Consider the following 17,899-nt stretch of genomic DNA (forward strand, 5'->3'; position numbering starts at 1 on the left):
GGAACAAAGGAGCTCGGAAAGTGTCCTCTGGCCTCTGCTTCAGGGTGTCCATCAGACACTGCTGACTGTCCCTACTCCGGGGGTCTGATCAGAAGAAGCCAGCTTGCTGGACAGGGGTTGGTGTGATTCAAATGGGCTAACAAAGGTCCTTGTAGGGCAAACCTCGAAGGCTTCTGAGGCTATTGGCCTCATTCACCCCAGGGTCACCAGTCACCCTATGCCCTGCTTACCTCCCATCTCTCTAAAGCCAGAGTCCCAGAGCAAGAAGCTCCGAGAAGGAAGGTGTAGAAAACCTACCCAGATAAGACAAGGAAAGTTTCTATGGGTGCAGCCAGCATTCCAGCTTTCAAAGCACCCCTATTTCCTCCGAGGAAGCGTATACCCTAGGTTAGCCAGTACCCTAGCCATATGGCCAGATTAAGGATCTGGGAAGCCCAAGAGAGCAAGTCTAGTGCAAGGTGAGCCCTGGGCCAGATCAGCTCTTCCGACGCACATAAAATTGGTTGGGAGATAGAAGTGGGAACCAAAGACCTCAGGCTGCTCTCTCCATAGATGCCCCATACTCAGAGCCTAGAACCTCAGCCAGGAATGAAGCCTTTGCTCACTGTCCCTTTGCTGCCTCCTCCATCCCTTCCCCCTCTTCCTCCCTCTCTCCATCCCTCAATCCTTTATTTCCCTCCCTCCCTCCCTCCCTCCCTCCCATCTTCAAGGCTTATCCAACTGAGCATACTGTCTGCTCCTCACTTACCTTGTTCACTTCACCCTACTGGCCCTGAGGCCCTGGGCAGCCCCCAGCTAAAGCCAAGGCAGTTTCAGAAAAATGCTGGAAGGTGACTGAATGTGCACCCTCCAAGTTCTCTCCAAACTGGCACCGCAGTCCAGGAACAAACAGTATCACTGTCGTCCAGGGTCTGTGTTCTCCTTTCAGACCTGGAAATTCCAGCCGGCAGCTGCCTGGAGACAGGGGAGTAGAGCTAGTGCCATTGTCTCCCTCCCCGACCCCAGTGCCATGAGAAAAAAGCAAGGGCTGAGGTGATGGCAGGACCAGCTCCCCATTTGCCTCTTTGCCAGCCCAAGGCAGGGCAATCAGGTCATGGGCACCCCTGGGGCTGTGCTTCCATTCCCTTTGCTGCCACTGGGATGGGTGGAATTTACACCCCGACAAACCACTGCCTCCCACACTGCTGCTACTGCTGGCAGAGTCTGGGCCTGTCTAAGGGAGCTGCCGTGAGCACTGTCCACCAAGGTGGGCACCCATCCCTATGCCACCACCTTCTCTCTTTTCTTTGTGGCCTTCAGGAGGTCACCACCACTGCAGGATTCTGCTTTTGTGGAACAAGATTCCCCCTGCCTTTTCCACTCTGTGAAAGGCAAAAGGTTGTGGGTGAGCAAACCCAGGCATGAAAAGTGGGGAGATTGCATTCACCATACAGAAGAGTAGGGGGCCAGGGTCTGTTACTGCCTTTCCCTGGTGCCACTGTCAGCTGCCGGGGGGGACAGTCTTTGGATCTAGACTGGGCAGACAAGGCCCTGTGCCCCAGCATGCCTGGGTCCCAGTGTGCCTGGACCTGGGCAGAGCCTTGGTCAGACTATTAGAAAGAACTGAGGTGACCATACAGTGACTTTTGTCAGGCCAGCCCGGCAGTAGCCATCCCAGGATGGAAGAGAACCAGAAGTAACACCAACAGAGCATCCTGGCTCCTAGCATCCTCCAACATACCCACAGCCCTGGTCCTTAGAATCCCTATGGGCACTGCTTGTCCCAGCCCTGCAGACTGTGCCTCTGCATGCCCCACCCCTCAGGTCTCTGGGGCAGTCCAACTGTGGAATAGCTTAGGAGTGGGACATTTCAGCTATCAAAGTGGCTTGCAGAGCACTGTAGTCTGGTGGCATATTGACCCCTATGACCATCCTGGGGCTCAAAACTTACAGTACAGGAACCTGGTTTATTTTGTTCGGTCCATTTCCCAAGCATAGGTGGTTGTGGGATGTACTAGATTCCATAATGGCCGTGAAACAGATTTGGAAAATCACCTGCCCAGGCAAGAGGCTGAGATCAAAACAGGGACCCGCTCCTGTACCTGCCATGGCTATGCATTTCAGCCATCCTTGCTCAAACTGATGGATGAGCCTTGGGTCTCTGGTTCCAGTGCAAAAACCTGGCATACCTGATCACAGTCCCACCCAATGGGTGTGGCCTCCCTCCCAGCTGCCAGTTTCCCCATCAGGCCCTAGACCTTGCCACAGCCTTTTCCATGTGTGGGAATGTGGGGCAGAACTCCATCCACAGTCTAGAACTTCCTGACAGGTTGGTTTGGGCATTGCTGACCCAGGAACCTCCTACTGACTCTGAAGGACAAGAGACCAGACAGCCAACAGAGACGAGGGTGAGTCCCCACAGTTTATTATGGAAGCCAATAAAAGAGCCACATTGAGTATTTCACAAAATGCATGACATTCATTGTTGTGATATGCAACATGGAATATTATATACACATCAAAACCACACGACAGGCAAAACACACACGCGGCACCAGCTCATACCAAAAGGAAACACACAAGTGCTTTATCAATATTAAAACAACTGTGATAAAAACATATTAATATTTTGAACCATGTTTACAATAAAGAACAATTCATATTTTACTAAATAACAAATATTTAACAGCAAAAACTTTATACTAAATATCTATTTTGAATTATAACAAAAATAGTACTTATAATAGTTTATAAAGACAGACACAAAATTATAACATTTATGAAAAAAATGTGTATAAAATAATAGAAATCTGGGCAGGGTCAAAATGGTTGCCCAGAACGCACACGCCAGCGCCTAACTTTGAAAGTGCTTCAATCTGCAAGCCCGTGGCAGGAAGTTCTGTGGGGTTTAATTTTTTAATGTCAAGTTACAATAGTTAGGAATGTGAGAGAACATCACCCATTAATGCTACCACAATGAAACACACGAGCACGGGACAGACACATCTACAGAGGACACCTGGACTAGGCCCCTTTGCCTGTCACCTCGGAGACCCATCCAGGCAGATCGTCTTTTCTTCCTCCCACCCTCACAGGGATCCCCCTCAGCTTTTCCTTCTCCACACCTCCTGGGCTGGCCCCTCAAAAGGGAAGACCCCTGAAGCCTGCTGGGGCCCTCCAGTGCCCCTGCCCCTCGCCAGGGCCAGGGTTACTGCATGCATCTTCAGTCCAAACTGGATGGCTGCAGGCAAGCGGGGCTAGCGCGCAGGAAAACGAACCTTCCAGGCACTGAGCTGGTTGGGGGGGCAGCATGCACCTATGTCATACACTTTGATGAGTCTTTACACATTTTGGTCTGTTTCAGATCTGGGAAAGGAAATCGAGGGATTATACTTATTTTTAAGTCCACGTTAATTTTGCTGCTAACATCTGTGCTAATGTTCTAGCCTGTGTTGGTTCTGTCAAGAAAATGCAGGAGACCACTGAAACATCTGGGAAGCACAGCTTACAGAGGAGTCCCGCTTGGCTGGTGAGACATGACAGTGGCCATCTAGGGTCAGGTTGATGTGGGATGTCATTCTGTGTTTTTATTTTCTTGTGAAGAGGACCCACTGCCTTTGTAACATACAAAACAATGGATGGAAAACAAAAGCAAATAGAAATCTGAAAACAGACAAAATTGCCTAGAGACTCACCAGAGCCCCACACCCTTCCAAAAGGGGTCCTGAGTGGCCAGCTCTCAAAAAGGAGAGGCAGGAGCCCCTCCTCCTCCACCCAGTTGCCCCCACTGGCTGCTCTGCAACTGAACCACTTCTGATAAATCACACCTATGCCTGTCCTCTTCCTCCTTCTGGTCTCCTTCTCTAAGGCTTTCTATGGCAACCTCCTTGCAGTGTGTCCAGACCCCCTGGGGCCTGAGCCTTTGCAGAGGGAGGGCTCTCTCTACCTTACCTCTTCGCTTTCATCTCTGCCCACACCCTGAGCTGGGCTTGGCAGACAGTGGCATGGGGGTGGGGTGGGTTTAGAATGGGGGTGGGGCGGGGAACTCTCCCAAGAGCAAAGGGACAGAGAGTGAGGGCTAAGGAAGGGAAGGCAAGAAGTCCCTTCAGGAGAACCGTATCCTTACACATCCTCACTTGGGAAGTGGCTGGCACTGGGGCAGGCAGTGAGCGAACAGGAAGTGGTGGCCCCAGATGCGCAAGCCCAGGGCTTTAACAGATGCGAGGAGGTGATAAAAACCACCAGGCAGAGCCATTGGGTGTCTGACTCTGACATTAACCCTCACCAGGGAGCTGGGTTAGACCAGAGACCTGTCTGCTTGCCTCACATAAACCCTGAAAAGGAGAGCCAGGACAGAGCTGGTGATGTGTGGGGTGTGTGCTCCAGACCTCAGTGTAGCCAAGGTCAGTGAATAAATATGGGCTAGGGAGCAGGGGTGGGCAGCTGTAGCCAAAAACCACCTGGCTCAGTGGGTCCCATAGGGGAGGAGTGCCAGTGTGCCTGCCCAGGGCCACCAAGAAAGATGCTGGGGATTAAGCCTATAGGCTCCTGTACCCCAAGGTCAGAAGAGAGAACAAATAGCAGCAATAGGTAATTTCCAATGTCCAGACTGGTCAGGCTGGTGCAGGGCACCCTCAAGGCTGGCGGCAGCTCTTGCCCTGCCCAGGTTAGCTTAGGTGAGAATCCCTAAGATGCTGTTCTGGACACATTTGAGCAGTGAAAGGAGGCAGGGTGAAGGGTGCCAAAGAGTGCTCCAAGGGGTCCCCTCTTGTCTTCCCTTCTGCCTTCACAACCACCAGACCACCAACAAAAAGACAGGGGGTAAGAGGAGGGAGCGTTCAGAGGCTATATAGCATATTCTGCTCTGTGGCTCAGCCAACTGGCGCTAACACTGTCGTGGGCACACAGAGCCCTGTCCCGGCCCTGTCTCAGGAGCTAAGCTAGGGGGCAGTGGAGATCCAAGAGAGCAGGAGGCAGGAGGGGGCGGGGCCCTTGTGGATTTGGGGAGGGTTTGCCAGAGAAGAGGCCAGAGGAGGACAACATAGGGGGACTGCTGGCCTCCCACCCAGCCCCCCTCCTCACCCCACAGGTTTCTGTCTCTGTCCCCCACCCCTCTGCTGGGCTGGGCTGAGACCAGAGTGAGGCTACACCGTAGCACTCAGCATGGCCTCTGTCTCAGGCAGAATCTCATTCTGATTGGAGTCCAGACCAAAGAACTTGACACTGAGGCCATCCACAGGGTGCAAGACAGGGACCAAAGTGATGCGGGGGAAGGTCCGGGTGGCCAGCTCGAAGCGGCTGGTGCTGGCCAGCTCCACCGCCAGCACCTTCAGGAACAGCTTGGCCAGGTGTTTGCCCAGGCAGGTCCGCACACCACCACCAAATGGGAGGTAATGGAAGCGGCCATCCTTGTCCTCGCTGCGTGCCTGGCTGAAGCGGTCAGGGTCAAACACGTTCACATCCTTGAACACAGGCGCTGTGTCGTGAGTGTCTCGGATGCTATACATGACACTCCAGCCCTTCGGGATCTGGAAACCCTGGAGGACGATGGAACAGGGGGTACAGTGGTGAGAGCCAGAAGAGGCCCACTTACCTGTCCTCATCCTCAGCTGTTCACGGCCTGTCTCTGACCAAAGGCATGCCCCCCCCCACTCCCCACTCCCCTACCCCCCACTTGTTAGTTCAAGTCTCCACATGGTCACAAGCAGTATCCCATGTGACACACAGGTTGGCTTCATTTAGCTCTACATTTGGGGTCTCTCCCACAAGCCTGAAAACTACTAAAATCAGGCACCATTCCCTGCCTTTCATCCCCCACCCCCATGCTGAGGACCCCAAGATAGCCACCTTTTCCTGGCGTTTAGCCAAAGCCCCAGCCACCCCACTACCACGGTGACTGGAGCCCAGTCTCACATCCAGTTCGAAGGTCTGCAGCACAGTACGGTAGCCACCAGAGATGGGCGTGAAGAGCCTCATGACCTCCTTGATAACGCAGTCCAGGTAGCGCAAGCCGCTGAGCGTGTCCAGGCGCAGGGTGCCCTCACAGGGGCAGCCACCACCATGCAGCAGGCCCTGGGCCCGCAGTTCCTCCCGCAGTTTCTCCAGCACAGCAGGGTGCTTCAGCAGCTGCATGATCAAGGATGTGCTGGCACTGGCTGTGGTGGCATAGGCGGCGAAGATCAGCTCCAGGGTACCATCCTGCGGCAACAGAGAGACAGGCACACAGGTTAACCTACGCAGCTGGCTTTTTCTAGAGCCCATCTGCACTGGGCCTTACCTTCTGGCAGCCAATACTTTTGTTCTGAGCTTTATTCTCACAAGGCTCCTGGGGGGACGCAGTTTGACCCCCAGCCTGACTGGAAACGCATTGCTATGACTTAGGGCAGGACACAGGCCTGCTGGCTCCAGAGCTTTGGTCACTTTTTGCTTGGTGCTGGGACTCATGGCCAGCACCAGCAGGGCTGCTCAGTGAGCTCACAGGAAGAGAAAGGACATGCTGCAAGGGCTCTGTAGAGTGTGTGTGTGTGTGTGTGTGTGTGTGTGTGTGTGTGTGTGTGTGTGTGTGTGATGGGTACTAGGTATCTATACCCCCAGTTTTTTCCTCCATCACCAGAAGAATTGGTCAGAAGGGCAGGCAGGATCTAGAAGCAGCACAATGCAGCAGCCAGGAGGACCCAAGAGGGGACTGCAGTGGAACCCAGAGGTTCCATCATCCCAAGGTCTGAGTACTTGCTAATGAGGCTACAGCAGCTTCTCTCCAGCTTCCTGGGAGAAGTCTAGATACCAGGTAAAGGGGTGTAGAATGGGGGTGTGGATTGGGCATGAACAAGCCTTCCCAAGTGGAAGAGTTCCCCAGACAAGACTCTCCCTGCAGGACCAAAGACAGAGGCCAGCTGTGCTCAGACAGTGGAATGGACAAGGGTACCAAGCACGGCTGGGTAATCGGTAAGAGCAGGGAGTCCATATTACAACCAAACATCTCTAGAGTCTGGAGCTGGCCTCCAGGGAGTGGCCTCTGGGCATGTGTTTTCTCAGGACCATGGAATGAACTGAGGAGTAACCCAGCTCAATGGGAGATGCCATCAAGCCTCCGCCAGTCGGTTTGCAGGCCTGAGGGTCAATGTTCCAGAACATCTTAAGAACAAGAGATGAATAGGGGTATCATAGAGTTTACAGGATAGACCCACCCCAGCACATAGTGCTCACAGTCCCAGGCCACGTGCTACCATGAACAGAGCAGCCCCAGGCATCCTTCAGAGCAAGGGCAAGGATGCCACTCTGCTGCTTCCCCTATTGCCACTGAGGCAGCTACTGCCACTGCTGCTCAGAAAGCTGGAGCAAAAGCAGCCAGGCAATCCCGCACTCTGGGTGAGGGAAGTGAGCAAGGGAGTTCCACAGTGGGGCTTGGTACTGCCCACCCACCTTCAGCTCCTGCATGGTCATCTCCTTGCCGTGTTCCTTGCTGCTCTCAATGAGGATGTCCAGAGCATCCGAGTAGTCTTTGCCCTGGGTACACTGCAGCTTCTCACGGATAGCCTTCTCGAGGCCCTTCTGAAGGATCTGCCGAGCTTGGATGCCCTAGGGGAAAGCAGATCGTCAGCTTTTCCCGAAGGCAGGACTCTCTCTAAGCCTCCAGAACATAAGAAAGGCTCCAGTCCCATCCCATTGCCACCTCTGCCCTCGTCTACCTGTTCCTATGTCCTGTGCTCCCTCCCAGCACCTGTCCAGCACCCTCTTTTTGCCTGCATGGGATACTCACCCTTCGGTAGCCACTGAAGGGAAGGTCCAAAGGAAGAGAGAAGACATTATCCACAAACTGCTGGTAAACCTCAAAGAGATGGCCCAGGTCCTCCTCAGGGATGCTGAAACCCAGCAGCACACGCACTGCCATTCGGAAGGTAAGTCGCTGGGCCTCCTGATATACATTGATGGCCTCCGGTTGGCTACTCCACGCTCTAAGTGTGTCCTGGATTACCAGTTGGATCTTGGGCAGGTAGCTCTCTAGCGCCTCATGGCTGAAGATCTTGGAGAAGACCTAAAGGGCCCAGAGGCAGGTGGTAAGGGACCTGCAGCCAGGGGGAGTGCTGCCCACACTCCTCCTACCAAGCTCCCTGAGGGTGGCCCCAACCCAGATCCCTGTGCAGTTCCCTGCACTGAGCTATCACTTTACCGCCTGTGTCTGTGAGAGAGCGGAAGGCTCTCCAAGCCTTGGGCCACCACAAAGGCTAGGGTGGGGCCACACAAAGGAAGGGACTATCTGAGTCCTAGGACCTTGGGCAGAAGTGTCAGGAGGGGGGTTCACAAGTGTCTCTTTCTAGCTCTCCTCTGCTCCACTATGGGCCAGCAAGAGAACCTATCGCGAGATAGAAAACAGGACTTTCTAGGGACCCAAACTGTCATCAGTCCCCAGGTAATGACTATGGGTGGCGATTTTAGGACGTGTAGAGGCTGAACCATTCAAACATCCACTGTGTGGACAGGCCTAGAGGCAATAGTGTTCTACCCAGGATATCGCAAAGTCAGACCTTTAATTCTGAACATCTTCTAGGACTATCAAGGGTCCCTGTTCCCATCTCCTGGCCTTGCACCCATCCCCCTGATTGGCTGGGCAGTGCCCTGCCTCCACCCCAACATCAGCATGTTTTCACACATGATGGCCAAGAGAGGGAGGGTGTCTGTTTATTTGCTTACAGACGGTGGGTCTACTTATATCCCCACATACAAATCCAGAGCAGGAGGCACCCCAGAGCTGGGGAAAGAGGAAGAGTGCAGGCAGGACGCCCACCCGCCCGTGCGCGTGAAACCACACAAGCACACGGCCCTCCCGTTTGCCCCCCAAACACAACCACCGCACAAGCTGTAAATGTGAGAATTTCCCCTGCAGTCAGCTAATGGAGGAAAAGGTAAGATTTTCCTGGCCTGTGCCCTGCATGGCTAATGGGAGGGCTGGTTTGCAGAAATAACAGTGCTGGCCCTTCAGTGGCCCAGCCATTTCACACAATAGCACTTTCATTCCCCGGTTCCCAGTGGGCAGAGGGAGGGGAGCGAGGCCAGTGAGGGCCGGAGGACCATGCTGCCCAGGCAGTTTCACCGCCAAGAAACAGCCTAAAGGAACAAGGGTGACAGGGGGTCTTCTAGGTCACTCACACCTTGTCCATTTTGGGGGGTTCTGGAGAATTTCCTGGCAGGGGGCTCCAGAGGAAGACTATATTGGATGCTGGAGCCCTTGTCCTGGTATTCTTAGAAGCAGGTTCAGCCTTCGGCCAAGGGGTCTTAGCGGGGGATGGAAAAGTGGACCCTTCCCCTCAGGAGTCCAGTTAGTGACTACAGACCAGAAGAGGGTTCTACAGAGAACAGAGCTCTGTGGGGTCACCAGGAAACAATGGGAGGCCCGGAGGAAAACTCCTGGTGACAAAACACAGTGAAGAAGCCAGCTACTGGGCAGGAAGGGACAGCAAGGCCACACTGGCTGAGAACTAGCAAACTCCTGGAAATGGGATAGGGTAGGAAATGGCCCAGTGGAGATCTGGGCCCAAAGATGGCATGGGCAGGAGGGACAATATCACCAGAACCAGACAAAGCCAAGCAAGTAATCGGGAAACAGCAAGAAAATGGTAAGGAAGGTCAGATTGGGTGTCCAGAGAGGCCTAACTTATAATAAGGGATTTGTCAGTGTGTGTCTAGGGTCATGATGCCTACCCTTTGACTTCCTTATCCATAAGATGGTAAGACCTACCCAAGATATCTCTGGGATGTCTTCAAGACACAGAGCATCTTAGAACCTATTCTACTTTCTCAAGAAGAAGCCCTTCCCAGCAGCACAGCCCTGTGCTTGAGCCCTGTGGAGACAGCCTGGTACCCCATACCTCACACTGCACCAAGGCCCTGGGGAGCCAGCACAGGCTACCCCAAAGGCTGACAAAAGAAGGGCTTTCTGAGAGGGGCCCACTGGGATAATGGGAGAGCCCCTTGTGCCCCTTAGGTTACATTCCCTGCGCCATCTAGCGACGGCTAACTGAATCACTTCTCTGGCCTGAGGGGCCCAGGAGGGCAGGCACAACCCAGAAAGACATGGAAAGGTCTGGGGCTGAGCAAGGAACTCTGTGGCAGGGGGTCCATACTTGTCCCCAAGTGGGAAAGGATCCTGAGAAAGGCCAGAAACCACGGCCACTCTCCCCCTGGAGCCCCAAGAAGAATAGTGAAAGATCAGGGTCTTGCCTAGACCAGTCTCTGGCTGGCCACGCCTCTGCGTCTAGTTTCCCCATTGGTTTTCTGAAGAGTCCATCTAGATGTTTCTAAGTCCCTTTCTACCCAGATGCTCCCCAGTTCCCTCCTGCTCCCCTTTGAAAGGTGGAGAAAGCATAGGCATGAGGACCAAGCAAAGGCTGTTAGCAAGCATTCTAGCAGCAGTCTTTGCTCAGAGCCTCCAAGTCCATGGCCCTGCCTCTGGTTCAGCTGCTCTAGAGATTCAGGGGCCTCCCAAGTTCTGGGATGACGCCAGGTCTACATCTCTGGGTCTGTGCCCAGGGCTAACAAGGCGGGCACTTCCCAAAGCGGGGCAGCCCAGAAACCACCAGCCACCTCGGAGGACAGCAAGAGGTGCCTGCCAGGGCAGGGAGAGGCCTGGGCCCCATCAGCTTGTTGGATCTGAGGCTGCTGGCCACTGGGGTCAGGCCTGGGGCACAGAGGAAGGTGCCTGGGAGCGGCTCAGTATGAAGACAGGTCTGGCCCAGGAGCACTGGCCCTGACCACAGGCAACACAGTGGCCAGGTTGTTTTGTGTTTCATGGGGTCTTCCCTGGGAATTCCCAGAATGAAGCCAAGAATGCCACACAAATGTCCATGGGAAGCAGCCAAACCCCAATAGAGCTCTGCCGATCAAGCAGCAGGTATGGACTTGGCAAGGGAATGGGTGCAGGGAGGGCAAAGACAGAGGATCCTGGAAGAGACTTAAGAATGCCTACCCCAGTATCCCCATAGACTCACAAGACAGCCTGGAGGGAGGACTATTCTAAACATCCCTGAAGAACATTCCCTGGCCCTTTCCATCTCCCCAGTCACACAGTTACCTCCATTGTCTGTCTCTCCCTGTGGATAGAACTAGATTGCATAGAGCCTAGAGTGTTCACCTCGGCTTGTCCAAGCCTAAATCCTCCCTAATTGTTCTTACAGATGTCTTCTCTCCCAGCCAGACTTTCTCTTGCCTCTAATCTGGTGTCTCTGGGAGGGGAGGTGACCTTGTAAAAGCCCACAGCTCCACAGAAGCAGTACCCGCCTGAGCAGCCAGCAGTTGAGGGTGGATGGGCAACTCGACAGGCAGCCACAGCAGCGGGCAGGGCCTGAGAGGGAGCCCACTGCCCAACCAGTGACTCAGCTGAGGAGGAATGGAAGCTGCTGCCCAGGAGGGGTGGGGGCCAGGCAGGCCACCCAGCCAAGCCACCGGATCCTCGGCCTGTGGAGTGGAAAGAATAACGGAAGGCCGGCAGCGGTCTGCAGAGGGGAGACGCCAAGGTGTGTACTTTAGATTCCAGTAAGGAGGGGGACCAAAGAGGGTGTCATTCTCCAGTTGTCTGCAATGCCACCTGGCTCCCCTTCACCTATGTCTGTCCTCACTCATCCCTTCCGGTCATACAGGGTGAGCCAAGCAGCCCCCTACCCTACCTGCACATGTCTCCCTCCCCGTGTGTGTACCCTGCTACCTAAACTCTGCCACAGGCCCCCAACCAAAGTACTGGAAGGGTGGGGAACAATTGGCTGCCCAGTTGCTTACCATCTTCCAGCTCCAAACCCCCCTTGGAAAGCTGAGAGCCAAGGGAAGGACTTTGGAACGTCTTCTCCCTGCTATAAGGATCCTTAAGGCCCTGGTTCACACCAATCTTTTAGGCTTGGGGAGCCCAGGATGGCTACAATGAATGGCATCAGGGCTCAGGGCCAGAAAAAGACTCCAGCCAAGCCTCCCCTCACCACACCAAGGTCACAATTGCTTTTCAAAGCTCGCAGGGTGAGGGGCTATCAGCAGGACAAAGTGGGACTGCAAGGAGACATCAGGGGAAGGACAGAGAACGGAAGGAATACAGGAAACAGAAGCCCCCACACTCACCTTGCCTGCTTTCCTGCACAAGGGCAAGCAGAGGGAGGTGCCCACACCCAGATGCCCTGGCAGCTGGCCTGGGCTCCCTCCCCCACTGACCTTCAAAGAGATCCACTCCTGCCACCCGCCTTCTCGGCAGCCCCTGGGCCCACTTGCTGGAGCTACCTTAATTTCTGGATGAAGGAGTTCGTCTAGCAGGACAAAGGCTTTGTTCCCTTGCGGCTGGGCTGTCCGGCTATGCTACCTACCGCCCTATGGACGTGGAAGCAGTTTGAAGCTTCTGCCCGGAACCAAGCCTGGATCCATGTGAGCATGTCCATGGCTACAGCCTTTGTGATGAGCCAGAGGTATCCAGAGCCTAGTAGGGCTGGGCTGGCCTCCCCCATGATTCTATTACCATCGATCACTCTGGGCTCTGCCCACCTGCTGGACAGGAAACCGGCTTTGCATTCCGTGGGCTCTTGGGTCTCCTGGATCTCAGTGCTAAGACCCAGCTCCATCTACAGAGAAACGTGGCTGGAGAGCAGGAGGCTTTCCAGAAGAGCTACCTTCTTTTTCTCTCTTACAACTTCTTACCCCTACCTCCACATCCAGACTCCACCCATCCTTCCTGGGCAGTTGGCCAGCCCCTCTGTACAAGCTGTCAGATAGGATCCTCTGCCCCAGGTTGGGAGGGGTTTCAAAGGAAGAGTCAAGGAGGGAGCATGAGGCCTGGCTTCCAGGGGTGATGCAATCAGCCTGGGGGGACACGCTGGAGTTCTGGATGCAGCCCCACCCCTGCTAGCCCTAGACCACCAGGGCAGCCAGGGCCAACATGTGGAGTGCATGCAGGGATGCCTGTGAGAAGCCCTCTCCCGACACATCTGGCTAGACCTCCCAGAGAAGGGGTAGTCACCCACCTCGATGGAAACAGTGACTCTTCTAGTTCTCAGCCAGCCATGTCCCAGCACACCTGGGCCCCACTTCCTGCACATTCATCCTAACCAGGCTGGGGCGTGGCCCTCACTGTAATGTGAGCTGCATTACCCTCACTCTGGCCATAAGGTGCCCTCCAGGCTTTTGCATCTTCAAAACTGACCTATCTCTTCAGGGCAACATGGCCATTCAGAGGCATGGCCTCTGTGTATTCAATTCTTGTCCTTCCTATCAGGTTCTACTTCCTGAGGGCAAGGATCAAGCTCCCCACTTCTTAGTACCTATGAAATTCAGTAAACAGGATCCCAGATCACATTTCAGGGTGACTTGAGAAGGATCCTACCTACGTGACCACCATAAAGCAAGCATGCATACAGAAACCCCCTCTGGATTTTGTTTCTGGAGCTTGGGTCAATATGTTCTGGCCTCTGACCACTCTCTATCCCCAAGAGCAAAAAGGCCAGGAGCTCAGAAGAAGGGACTCCCCCACAACTCCCCAGGCACACCATTCATCTGTCCCGTTCCCTTCCTTGTCCCCTTGCTTCAGATGGACAATGTGGACTCAGACCTTGGCTTTTCCTGTCCAGGCCTTTCCCACCTGACTCCTGGAAGACAGGGCAACTCTGAGCTGTAAGAGGGTGAGCTTTCACTGCATCGGCCAAAGCCAGAGCCCTGTGTGAGCTGAGCCCTGAGGGGACTGGGCCTCACTCTGGTCCTGGTCAAGACTTTTTCCTTCCTCTCAGCACCTTGCCCCACCCCAGCTTCCTGCAGCCCCAATAGGCAGGTCCTGGTAGTGCTGCAGGCTAATGTTACAGGCTGAGTGATGACTGGGGGTTCAAATCTCAGTCTAAATCATAGATCCCTCTGCACCAAGCCTCTGAAGGGAAGTGAGGAGACAGTAGCTTGGAGTTGATTCCCAGAGATCGCAGCTCTCTTTCTCTTTGCTCCTTGCAAAGAAGCCTTGATGGGGTCTCAGAAACTCAAGGGGAAAACCACTGCCCCCAGCCCCGCCCCCATTTGCCAGCAAGCTGTGTTAACTGCTGCCAGCATCCCGTCAGGCCTTCAGAAGCCCTTATGTAGAATTCTTGGGAGACCTGCACATCTTCCTTTGAATTTTTTCTCGTGTGTGTGTGTGTGTGTGTGTGTGTGTGTGTGTGTGTGTGTGGTTTCTTTTGTGCCTGCCAAGAAGAACGACCCTTATGGGACAGTTCAGAGAACATCAAAGCTCAGAAGCTGCATCAATGATTGTCCCACTACTCCCCAGTTACCCAGACCACCTAACAGTAGGGCTATTGGCAAAGGGATTGATCCCCGCGGTCCCGTCCACCCGTTTCCTTGTTCCAGTGCTCCTCCCCAAGGCAAGAGGCCCCCTTTCTTCTTCTTAGGTTCCAAACCTGAACGAGTCCTCTGACCCAATGGAAAAAACAGAGTGAAGGAGCCTTGCAGCCTCCCTTCTGGCGGCTTCCAGCCCAAGGCCGGCGCCCCGCCCGCCCGCCGGCCGGCTCAGCCTTCGGGTTACTGCAGTTCAAACAGCACGTGCCGCCCGCGCTCCCAGCCCAGCGGTGGCGGCGGCGCAGCTGGAGGGGGCGGGGAGGCGTGCTGCTTGCGCTCTGGCTCGCCCGCTGCGCGTCTCTGCTCTAGCTCGGGAAATCCACCGGATAAACACCCACTTTCTCTTCCTCTTTCTGGAGGCTGGGTGCGCTTTGAACCTCAGCGCACCTAGACTGCTCTCCCAGCCCTTGTCCTCCCCGCCCCCACCGGCCTGCATGCCAGCCAGGGCAGGGGCCCCAAGCCCACCCAACCTATTCCCGGGGCTAGGTCAGGAGACCGCTGCCCACAATGTATCTCCAGTCCTGCAACACACGACAGAATCGCCTTCCAGGCAACCTGTGGCTGTTCGGCCAGGTTTGGTTTTAGCATGATCGGTCTTTGGGGCTTTATTGGGGGAAACTTTGAGAAATAGGGTTGAGGAGTGGAGGGTGGAACAGCCCGCCCCGCCCCCTTCTTTTTTTTTCCAGTATTGTGGCGCACTGAGCAACCGCATCCATCACTCCAGACCCCACACGTACAAGCTTTGTCCAGACCATATCCAGGCAGGCCCCACTGACCTTAGTGGTGCCACCGTGCAGTGGGCCAGCTGGTCAAAAGGTGCATCAGTGTGGATCAAGAGGAGGCCCAAGCCGAGCCCGGATTCCGGCAGGAAACCCTCTAGGCAGGGAAGCTCAGATTTCTGTGCTCCTTACCCGAGAAAGGCAAGGGTCTGCGCTCTTACCTTGCGCTTGTTGCGGTGGATGTCGCCAATGGAATTGGCCACCGTGTTGGGGCCCAGTAGCACACGTGCGCTCCGCGGCCATTCGGTGCTCACTAGCTGGTGTTCACCCAGGAGGATTTTGCGCACGTTCTCCGCACCGGTCACACGGATCAGCGGCCGACCAAGCAAGTGTGTTTTGAAAACGTTGCCATACTTCTCCCGGCGCGACGACTGGAAGTCGGAACCCTGCGGGAATACACCAGAAGCCTCTCAGGGCTCACGGAGGATCTTTGATGCCCTTGCATCCAGCCCCACCCTAGGCACCGGCCATCCGGTTCCTGTCATCCCCCAACATTCAACACAGGCGCACATGTACCACACACACACACACACACACACACACGCACACACACACACACTTATGGGTTTTATTTTTCACGGCGTGCATTAGGACTGGGAAGTGGGACCTGAAGAGTAATAAATAATGGGGGAGGACTGAGATGCAGGGGCACCCACGGAAGGCTGTTTTTGGTAATGGTTTTTTTGGGGGGGGTATCCCCGACGACTGAACCTGAAGCTGGAGCCTGCTCCCCCACTCCTGCTCAGCAGAGTCTCTCGGAATAAATATTTCCAGGCTCTAGGCCACGGGCTGGCGAGACCCCGCAGGGTGGCCGCAGGCCAAAGATTATTTATAGCGGCGAGTAGTGCATGCCCGAAGGCTGTCCCCAGAGAAGGGGGTTGGAGTTTCCTCTCTGCTCCGGTGTGGCCCTCCGTGGGCTCCGCAGGGTGGAGTCTTGGGCCCAGAGCCACGACTCTCTTGAAACATTTGTCCTGGGAATAACTGGGACGAACTTTTGTCACCGCCCTGAAATTTGGAATTGGAGCACCAGGAAGGTGCTTCTGAGGGGCGGTGGGATGAGGCGCGGTGACCCGCGCAGGTAACTGGATCGCGGGGCCCTGACCGATCCCTGTGCTCCACGTCCAGCTGCCTGTAGTGCCGGAAACCTTCATAGTATTCGCCACCCAGCCCGCCTTAACTCTTCTCCCGCCAGGGTGCACCCGGTGCAAAGAGGCTGAGAGCCACCTGTGCAGTCTATCCCGCCGGACTGCAGAACTGTGGCCGGGGCTCCCGCCTTCGTGTGCTCTCAGGAACGCGCCGTGGCTCCCTCCACCCGGAGACAGAACGCTCCCCTTCTCCCAGGTTGTGCAACCCGCCCCACTTTCCTTTCTCCAAGGGAAACTATACTCCAGTTAGAAGTGAACACGCCCCAGATGCGAAAAGTGACTACAAAACCCAGATTCCTAATGGCTTTTCCACATGCTTCTGGGCCCGGCTCGCGACAGGGAACGAGCCGGGAACCCCCGCGCCACCTGGAGGGGCTGAGTCGGGGACGCCCCCATCCAGACGCCTGTTTAGACGGCGCCGGCTCCTTTAAGAGAAGTCGGGCGGAGGTGGGGTGCGGCAGAGGGGGGCACCGAGCGGGGTTCCCGTCTTCGTCTGCCGCGCAGTCTCCCTCGGTCGGTCTCACTCCGTCTCTCCTCTCCCGTCTTTTCCTCTGTTTTTCTTTTCTTTCGACACAAAAGTTGGGTTGTGAATTTTCCGAGGTCGCCGCCGCCTCGCCCCCACCCCCGCCTCTGATCTGCCTAACTATAATTAAAGTGCGTTTTTTGTGGCTTTAATAAAGAGTTATTTGTCCGCCGTTTCCACGGCCTTCACAAAGAGGACTTTCATAGGGGCGGCCGTTCGGGCCGCGAGTCCAATTTATACAAAAATGTATTTTTAGCCCTGGGCTCTGTTTAGATGGTGCTTAGTGGAAACCGAGAGCCCTTGGAGGTCCCCCGTAAAATCTGATAAATTACTCCGAAAAAAAACACCGGATTCGGAGGGTTCGCTTTAACCCCTTAAGCACCCCTGATCCCTACCCCCGGGGGATCTGACCCCCAGAGACACGGATGCCCTGGCGAAGGGTGCCTCTCTGACTTCTGTGCTGGCTGCACCACACCCGCAAGGGCCCTTGTGGGACTGAGAAAAGGGGCAAGGGACATGGGGGAGGGGCAGGTCAGGAAACAGGATGGGAACGATGATTCCGAGGCTTTGCTTTAAGCAGGCGGGAACCGTTGCCCACTTGACTTATTTTATTTTCTAAATTCCCGGCTAAAGCCTGGACCACCGCCACAGTTAACCCTTTAAATGTGGAGACAAGAAACAGGCAAAGAGATTTTGTCTCTAAGGATCGTCCGATTGGTTGAAGTGACCCCACCCAATTGGACAAGCAACCCCCCCCTCAAAGAGATGGTCCTACTGTGAGGCATGGAGAAATGGGGGGGGGAATCTCTCAAGCCCCCTCCATACCCACTCCTCTCCTGTCACTCGGCCCCCGATTGGGCGCAGTAGGGGGTGTGTGTGTGTCTGTATGCCCACGCGCACTAACTGCACGCGTCTATTAATTTCAAGCCAAGCTTTCGCACGTCTAAACCCATAGGTCCCCTCGCGCGCGCGCTCATCTTTCATTTCTCCTTTTGAGGGGTTGGGGTTGTCTGTTTAGGGATATTCAGGCTGTCCTTAAGTCCGTGAAGCGATCACCCGCCTGACAAACTCACCTCCCGCTGTTACACCAGAGGTGCACCCCCCCAAAAAAAAACCCTGGGGTGTATCAAATTGCA

The 17,899-nt window shown here is 55.0% G+C and overlaps 1 protein-coding gene across 2 annotated transcripts in view; it reads right to left on the reverse strand.

Moving 5' to 3' along the window:
* Nucleotides 1-2,388: 2,388 nt before the first annotated feature.
* Nucleotides 2,389-17,899, reverse strand: part of LOC142856324 (exocyst complex component 6B) — a 523,494-nt gene continuing 507,983 nt past the window's right edge. For both annotated transcript variants that reach the window (XM_075983673.1, XM_075983672.1), the window contains exons 22-26: nucleotides 15,257-15,481; nucleotides 7,739-8,014; nucleotides 7,402-7,557; nucleotides 5,893-6,177; nucleotides 2,389-5,516 (exon numbers count right to left, since the gene is read on the reverse strand). In XM_075983673.1, the coding sequence (XP_075839788.1) occupies nucleotides 5,124-5,516; nucleotides 5,893-6,177; nucleotides 7,402-7,557; nucleotides 7,739-8,014; nucleotides 15,257-15,481 (1,335 nt within the window). In that variant the 3' untranslated portion in view covers nucleotides 2,389-5,123. The remainder of the gene's footprint in view (nucleotides 5,517-5,892; nucleotides 6,178-7,401; nucleotides 7,558-7,738; nucleotides 8,015-15,256; nucleotides 15,482-17,899) is intronic.

Source organism: Microtus pennsylvanicus, chromosome 8 (genome assembly GCF_037038515.1).
Source record: "Microtus pennsylvanicus isolate mMicPen1 chromosome 8, mMicPen1.hap1, whole genome shotgun sequence".
Taxonomy (NCBI): Eukaryota; Metazoa; Chordata; class Mammalia; order Rodentia; family Cricetidae; genus Microtus; species Microtus pennsylvanicus.